Here is an 8,639-nt window from a genome sequence, read left to right as displayed (position 1 = left end):
TTTTGATAATGCAGTGGGAATGTAAAAGCCGCCATCCTAGGTTTTGCTGAAGTAATTAACCGCCATAAAAAAATAGACTTTATGCTCCAATTTACCATTTTTTTTTGCTATTGCGAACCATTTGCTCAATTGTACGATTGATTTGTTTCTCTTTTTGTTCCAGTTCCCACTTTTGGCTATGCATTTCTTTCTGTCCGCCCAACTGTGTAAAGAAACCAAAACCATATGTGTTTTTCTAATAAATGTTTGGTATAGGTTTCATTAAAAACCAAAATCAGTTGTGTTTTTCTAATAAATGTTTGGTGTAGGTTTTATTGAAACCAAAATTATTTGTTTTTCTAATAAATGTTTAGTGTAGGTTTCATTTTAGCTTTTTTTCCAACAATTAGTTTACAAAATAATATAATTTCCGTATATTTTTTCTTCCGATCAAACACGTTGAATTTGATTTTTTGATTTTTACGTACAGATGTACATGTCTATATGCATATAACTTGATTTTCTAGGATGCCTTGGAGAGTGATTTCTTTGTTGGCCCAAAAGCTGAAGAACATCGCGGCCTGCTGAGTATTAGGTATCCAATTTTGTAGGCTTATGACCTTTTTTCTTTATTTAACATAAAAATTTACAATTGGTTTTTTTTTTGGAAAATTGGTTTCTTCAAAGAGAGAACATAGAAATTTAGCTTAAGTAACATTCGTGTCCACCATTACGACTGGACCATTGAAGGATTGTATCTCGCCGGATGTGAACATTGTGCACAAAAAACATACCAAAGAACGTACATTCTGCATAGGGCCCTAGAAGTTTATACATCTTAATTACGATATATGGGTACATTTTAGATATCACTTATATTTTACCGGTTGTGTTATCAATTCTTGTAAAAATACCAGGTCTGACGACCACTTGTTTGATTAAAAATACAGCCTTTTTTGTTACATCGACTTTAACATTTTTATCATTTTTATCACTCACAAATTTAACATCAATTATATCATTATAAGCCAATGCCTGAGCGCAGTAAACAAGACTGTTCTGGCTGGCATGTTCAGGCCCATTGCTAAAGTTTCCGTGGCAAACAAAGCTTTAAGCAAACCTTCGAAAAATAAATTATGACCGGAGCAAAATTTCGTTGCATAATCATTTTGACGATTTTGAATATATTGGATTGGCTACTATTTACACATTTAATGGGATGGGATAAAAAAATAGATCAATTTTCGTGAAAAAATATTAAAAATTACAGAGTTTTGCCATCTTAAAACTTATGTTTCGTACTACAATATTTTCGTGTTTTGCCGAAAGCATTTTAAAAAATATAGCGATTCGATGCAAATTTTTCAATCAACTTTTAGGTAATTTTACATAGCAAATTTGAAGTAATATTACTTAGCAATACTTGCCGACAAATTTTCAAAATTGCGGATTGTTTCCACTTTAAGACTTTTTACAATATTTACCTTCTATAGCCTAATCCTAGAGAAATAATCGATCTAGAAGCGCATTTGGAGAAAACAGAAAATGAGATTCTTGAGTTGGCTCAGAAGCCCCGCTGTGTGGTTGAGCACAAATTAACATGGACAGAAGTCAAATAGAGAGACAAAATGAAAATGTTTCTGAATCGATCAGTACAATAAGAGGTGCGTCTATTTTAAGTCCTTGCCGATACAAACTTGATGTACCTGCAAGCCGCAAACGATATAGAATATAATTATATAGCATGATGCACATAGAGCTGTTTTTGTAGGTGTATGATTGATTAATAGGAAACAGGGAAATACATTGCTCATGGTACACATATGTAGTGCGAGCGAAAATTTGTTTGTCAGAGGTTGTAAGGTTGAAAGTAACTATTGCGACGAAAAGAATGGATTTTTTCCGCCGTTCCTTTAAATGTACCAAAATTTATAAATAATTTACATACCTACTCTATCTAGTCAATCCCGACTACACGCAAAAATGCAAGGAATTAAGATAATGTTTTGGAAGTTCAGGTTTGGTGCATACTTTTGAGGGCATAAAAAATACTTCATAGCATTTTTCATACCAATTTAGTTAGAATGCCCAAAAACTGTTTTCAAAAAATTTTAAAAATTACAATTCTTTTTCCATATAATGACTTCTTAAAATATGTGTCCGCGTTATGTCGGAATTGGTCGAAAAAGTGGACCGATCGGAACCATTTTCAATAGCGTTCGTCCTTGGATCAAAACACGTCACCAAAATATCTCAAAAATTACTAGCGTTGTTTGAACATAAATTTACATGGACAGACATCAGATGGACAGAAATGCTTAGATTAAATCAGATTATGATTCTGAATCGATCGGTATAGTAAAAGATGGGCTCTTCTAGGTGTTACATATGTTACATATACCTACACATATACATGTGACGCAAGTGGTGCAAATGCATGAAAATAGAGGGTAACTGAAATTCATTTTCCAACTATCCTTTTGCCCAAATTATTTATTGAAAATTTTTGAAGCTTTGAAGATATAACTTTTAGAACATTTAGCTCAAAAACAATTAAAATTAAAATAAAAATTTTTTCAAAATTTTTCTGTGAAAAATTATTCAAAATGTCCGAAAATATCAATTGTAAAGAACCAGAAAATAAAACAAAACGTAATTTAAATTTGGATATTTTAACATTCATGCAATTAGATGTTATGGCGATATGGCTGACGAACGAAACCAATGAACTTTATAGAGAATTCCTGAATAAAACTCAGTTTGTTCGCGAGCAGGAAGTAGCAATTTCGGAAGTAAGAGAAAAAGAAAGCTCGCTCCAATAATGATCATCATATGAACTTTATTTCTTTTTTTTTATTACTTTTAGCTACAAAAATTGCTACAGAATTTAAAAGATTGGAAATCTATATCAGTAATCTATAACCACATCTCAACACATGTCTGCTTATAAAACAGTCTTTAGAACAAATTATTTCTCGACTCCATTTATATATAAATGCATTTTAACAGAAAATCATACATTGTTTACAGAGAACTACGCACTGTTTACAGAAAACTATGCAAATCGATGCATTTTCACGAGCCACTCTAGATTTTTACCAGAAAGCTATGAACAGATGAATAAATTTCTTCTTTTTCTTCATGACCCAGGTTCATTTTATTAGCAGGCAGATCGGTGGGGAGAGCCGCTAAGCAATTTAAAGCAAATGTTTAAATGTTTAAAAATTATATGGTTGGAGATGTTACTATGTACCGAGTTTGCAATGTCGAATTTAAAAGATTTATCAGATGATGTGCGCGAATTACAAAAATGTGTCGAGCTATCATCAAGTCCTTATAAAATTGTAAGTAAGATTTGTAATGTACTTATGAATTAACTATTATCTCATGGATTATTAACTATAGATCTCATGGATCTATATGAATATACCTTCCAAGCAAACTAAATAAATTCAAGTTCTCACTTTTTGAAATTTGGTATATTAGTGAAAAATGGGAATGGAAGACCATCCGGATTTAAGACCCTGGTACGGTCAAAAAAGAAAATGTCACCTGTATTCTTCTATTTCTATTTCTACTCCTACTGCGACTACGTCCGCGACAGCTGCAGTCTTCTCACATCTGTTGCACATTTAAATGGATCCGGAATTCATTTTGAAATATTTAAAGGAGTCTATACCGATATAGTTGACATAAAGCATTGCAATAAAAAATGTTCGTGAGAAAGTGTTTGAATTAATATTCTTTAGATTTCGCACTGAATAATTACTGCGGTAGCCTAAAAGAGAGTAGCAATCATTTCTTTATCTTTTCATCTCTTCTTTATTTAATTATCTTTTGATGAAATGATTTTTGAGTTTTGAAATAAGTTGGCCCATAAGCTAACCGATTTTCTAAAAATGCAAGTTCTAAAAATAATAAAACCAAATACATATTGATGATGCGGCGAGAGCTCTGCACCTAATAAACTCTTGTGCCACAGGTATCGCAGGGTATAGCAAAGAGATATTAAACAACCAACAGGGAAATTTATTGTAAAGGACCACTTATTTCTAACTTCTAATTTCCAAAGATGTATTGGTTACACTGCTTAACACTGAATTATTTTGGTACATACATTAATCAGCTGTAGTGCTGATGTTTTGTTTGTCCAGGTTTGAGTCACTTGGTAACATACCGTGTTCGGAAACAAAAGACAATAATAAAATTCTTCAATATCAATTTTGCACTAACACAAGCTTCTTAGTTTATGAAAATCATAAATGGAGGTGTAAAAAAGGCACAAGTAGAAGGAAGCTCAGAATAAGGCGGATAGTCATAACTCATCCACAATAAATGATAACGAGATGTTCGTTAGGGCTATGTAAAACTTTTGCTTAATAAATGAGTTGGTGAAGGGAATTATTAGGGCCATCACATAGTTGAGTTAGTAAAAAATGTTTTACTATGTCATTAATTCAAGTTTTGGTAAGGAAGAAGTTCTAAGTCTTGATAATTAGACCAAGAGAAAAAAGAATCTTAATCAGATGTTAGATCTATATGGATTATTGATAAAAAAATGGAAATAGAAAATAATAACAGGTCGCAGTCCACCACAAAATACTCGACACAACCCCGCAGTTATACATCTGACTGATGATAGGATGATATGACATAAATTGTTGTATGGGAAGCGGTCGAAGAACTAGTCAGATCCGCACCATTTTCAACAGCGTTACCCCTTGGACCGAAAGATATCAGTATACCAAATTCCATCGCGATATCTTAAAATGTGCGGTCTGTACGTGCGACCCAAGAAAACAACACATTCACTGGCGATTGCACTGCACCTGCCGACTGCGCTGTACCTAATGTACTCTTGTATCACATGTATTGCAGGGTTATATTGGAAAGATAATGGCTTTTATTCAATTTTAAATATTGCACTGCATAACGAAAATTATCAAAGGAATTTAGGCAAAACTCGAATCACTTGGCGTGCTAACTGCTCACCGATATAACGTGAAAGAAAAAGCTCTTCATCATAGGCATTTGTTACGTTATAAACGCTAACTGTATATTCAAAAACCAAACAAAAAAAAGGAAGTACACCATTTCACCCAGTACAATTACTCAATCGTTTCGGTAATAAAACACTAAAAGTCGCCCATAATTTTCAGGAAAACCTTACCACATTCTAGGATGCCTAAAGCATCCTATCACGTGATCCAAACTTACCGCATATAATGTTAATAGATTATCATAAATTAAGTTTGAAAAACAACATGCTCGAACGTCAAAGATCAAAAAACCATATTTTAGAATCCATCTTATATATTGATTTAAAAATTATATTTGTATTCCAAGCAAGAATGATTCCGATCGACACTTCCGCGTTTAATAAAATAAATGAAACGATAAAATTGCAACTTTATACGACTGCACGTACTTGTCATTTTTATCAAAGAAACTTTCTTATTTTAATAATTATTCGTATTTTCCTCTAATATCAAATTCTACCTTTTTCAAATTTGTTTACCTACTTTAGAGTTTTTATATATATATATATATATGTATATATACACATAATGTTTGTAAATTAATGCTAATAATGCATTAAAAATCTTTAAAAAAACCATATATTAAACATCTCATAAGTATATTCTTGCTCAGCTAAGCTAATGATCGTTGACCGAAGTTGAATTATTCACAAAAAAGCTAGGTACTAAGGAGACACCAACGAGATTCCCAGGAAAACTATATGAATCCCAGATGGGTCTCCTTTCAAAAATGTTTTCAAAAAAATTCATATGAATGTACTTACGCGTAATTCCCTTAATTTCTTCAGCAACTTAATTTATTAAACACTACACTAATTTTTAATTTAATTTTCGTAAAACTTCTTTCTATTTTTATATTTTCTTTCTATATTTTTATACTTTTTTAACTTTTTTCTTCGCAATTGCTCACTTCGTGCAACTTCTTTCTGCACTTGTCAAATCGTTTTGCTGCTAAAAAAACCGTTAGCCGGTTTCTTTCCTTTACATGGTTCATAAAAAAAGTACCATGTGTTGAGAATAGAGAGAGAATAGAGTTGCTTTCAATAAATGACGTTTTGAATGAAAGTGAACAAACAGAATACGAAATAATCATATCTTCATACTGAAAAAGAATACTTATTTCAAACTTAATACTGGAAAAGAATACTTATTTCGAACTCAACACTGGAAAAGAATACTTATTTCGAACTTAATACTTGGAAAAGAATACTTATTTCGAACTTAATACTTGGAAAAGAATACTTATTTCGAACTTAATACTGGAAAAGAATACTTATTTCGAACTTAATACTGAAAAAGAATACTTATTTCGAACTTAATACTTAATACTGTTGTCTCTGTTAAAGTTTGAAAAACCGACGTACGTTTCTGCTAAATCTTGAAAAACTCTTCTCCGTTCCTATTAAAGAGCGGGAAACTGACTTCTGTTAAACATAAAAAGTTCAGAATAAAATCTCAAAACATATAACACACAACATCCAACCCAACAAAAACATACTTCGAGAAATTTTGCTTTAACATTGCTAGAGAAAGTGTACATTGCTCCGGATTGAACGGAATCCAGCTAGTATTTAGACCAAGATATTTTCAGGCATAGCAGCCGAAACAATAAAACAATTCTCCACTTGCTATCTAGCATTTATAGTTAAAAAATTATGTTTATTTTTAAGGAATAGTTTCAACGAGATGCAAGGCTTCAGTGTCACCACCGCAAATAGTTTTAGAGTTTTGCGAATCGAGCGTATTAATAGATTTCCTCAAGTCGGTTATTAGGCATGAAACGGCAATTCGACTTTTCGTTCGCTCACCGCTAAGCCAGGGGTTCATTTTATCTAGCTTTTCAGAATCGACAATGTTTGGCAGCTGCGCCCATTGCCACAATTCTCCACATTCAGCCGCAGTAAATAATATCGAAGGATCAGAACGATGAAAACGGATTTCGGTTACTGGAGTGTTGTGAGCACTTAGGTATGAAGCCGGATTACCCGGTTGCCGCAAATCCCAAACTGTTATTGAACCTTCTTCAGTCCCGGCTAATACAATATGTGATTGGGTCGGGTGTGCAGCCAAAGAAGAAACATAGTTACTGCGTTTATCATCTTCACAAGAAGTTATGAAAGCCGCTACCGCTTCCATCGGAGACCGAACGTCGAATATTCGTATAACTCCCATACGATTCGCTGTTAATACTTCTTGGGGATTACTGTATAGCACACATAACAAGGAACAGCTATCCGCTATAGTAGAACGGCGAATCGTTAGAGAATTTCCAATGTCAACTATATTCAAGCGACCATCTTCGCCAACGGATGCAACTTCCTTGCCACATACCGAAATTGCTGTGCATGGGGTTGAATTGCCATTGACGCTGTGTAATAATCCACTCTGAGTTATTTGCTGCAATATGTCTTCTTCAACACCACGTTTAATTTTGAATAAAGTGAGTTTGCCTTTAAAACGCATGCTTATCATTACATTATATTAATAGTGTACAACGACAATCTTACCGTCACTGCAACTCACAACTACAGTGTCTTCTGCCACCAATTCCAAACCCGTTACATCGCCACCGACAAGGTGTTTACCAGTGCATTTGGGCACATAATCACTGTAAGTGTCACCCATCATATTTTTCTGCAACCGCCACATCCTAACAAATGATTTTGGCATATCCCAACTTCCACTTAAGAAACCATCACTCTCTTTTAAGTAATCGGGCAACCATCGAACTTTGGAAATTTTCTCCGAAACAAAAAAAGTACTTACTTTAGTATTGGACGACATGATTTGTGTTCAATATAAAACAAGACATCACCGGCTACTTTTCTATGTTGTGGGCTTATTGTGAATTGATGTTTTTTAACAAGGGTTGCTAAGATATTTAATAGATATTTTTGTTTTCGTGTTCATTTTTGCTGTTTGCATCTCACAATCCAGCAGTAAGAACTGAGATCTGTAGTCGCGGAAACACTTAACATCGTGAATGTTTGTGGCGATTTGTGCAGAAAAAATTTGGATAAAATTCTTTGGAAAAAATATTTTTTTTATTTATACATTATCACAAAATTTAATAAAAACAATATTCTTACAAATGTGATGGCTTTAGCAATATTATAAAAGTGATTTACTAACACATGCCTAATAAGGCACTATGTTAAAATTGATTGCAAAACGATAGAAAAATATGGAATTTTTGTATTTTTACGTATGTACATGTGTAAGTACATTTATGTGAGTTGGTATAAATGAAGGGAAATAAGAAAAATGTAAAAGAAGTATTGGAAAAGTAATGCAAAAAAGTGTATTTTTTTTTTCTAAAAATTCCACGAAAGAAATTACGAAAATATAGTAACGAAAAAATAAAAAAAAAAAAATTTAAATATGTGCGAAGACAGGCAAAAAGAAAACTTACATTACGAAACAAGTGAAAACAAAATTGTACATATATTTATGCTATGAAAAGAAAATATATCCAGTGTTTCGAGGAGAAAAAGTGAAATCTCTGATTGAAATCATAAAACTTGGAAAAAACCTATTAAGCTAAGAGGTGAAATGTGGGAAAGTCAAATGGAATAAGTAAAAGTTGAAAGCAGTAAGAGGAGCAGACCAAAAGTTTTCTTG

The 8,639-nt window shown here is 32.8% G+C and overlaps 1 protein-coding gene across 1 annotated transcript; it reads right to left on the bottom strand.

Annotated features, from left to right (window-relative positions):
- Positions 1 to 6,643: 6,643 nt before the first annotated feature.
- On the bottom strand, positions 6,644 to 8,338 carry LOC119642779 (nucleoporin Nup43). The gene is made up of 2 exons (XM_038042049.1): positions 7,526 to 8,338; positions 6,644 to 7,468 (listed from the first exon to the last, which is right to left on the bottom strand). The coding sequence occupies exons 1-2, from the start codon at positions 7,800 to 7,802 to the stop codon at positions 6,684 to 6,686; spliced, it is 1,062 nt and encodes a 353-aa protein (XP_037897977.1). The 5' UTR covers positions 7,803 to 8,338; the 3' UTR covers positions 6,644 to 6,683.
- Positions 8,339 to 8,639: the final 301 nt, after the last annotated feature.

The sequence above is a fragment of the Glossina fuscipes genome, unplaced genomic scaffold, assembly GCF_014805625.2.
Source record: "Glossina fuscipes isolate IAEA_lab_2018 unplaced genomic scaffold, Yale_Gfus_2 257, whole genome shotgun sequence".
NCBI classification, from domain to species: Eukaryota; Metazoa; Arthropoda; class Insecta; order Diptera; family Glossinidae; genus Glossina; species Glossina fuscipes.
Note: the sequence above shows the minus strand (reverse complement) of the source record. Positions and strands in the feature narration are given on the sequence as shown.

Bases quoted from the DNA above. Each gene is read 5' to 3' on its own strand.
- LOC119642779 (XM_038042049.1), bottom strand. From the start codon at position 7,802: ATGTCGTCCAATACTAAAGTAAGTACTTTTTTTGTTTCGGAGAAAATT. The intron at 7,469-7,525 runs GTAAGATTGTCG...TGCGTTTTAAAG, and splicing joins AGTTGTGAGTTGCAGTGACG to GCAAACTCACTTTATTCAAA.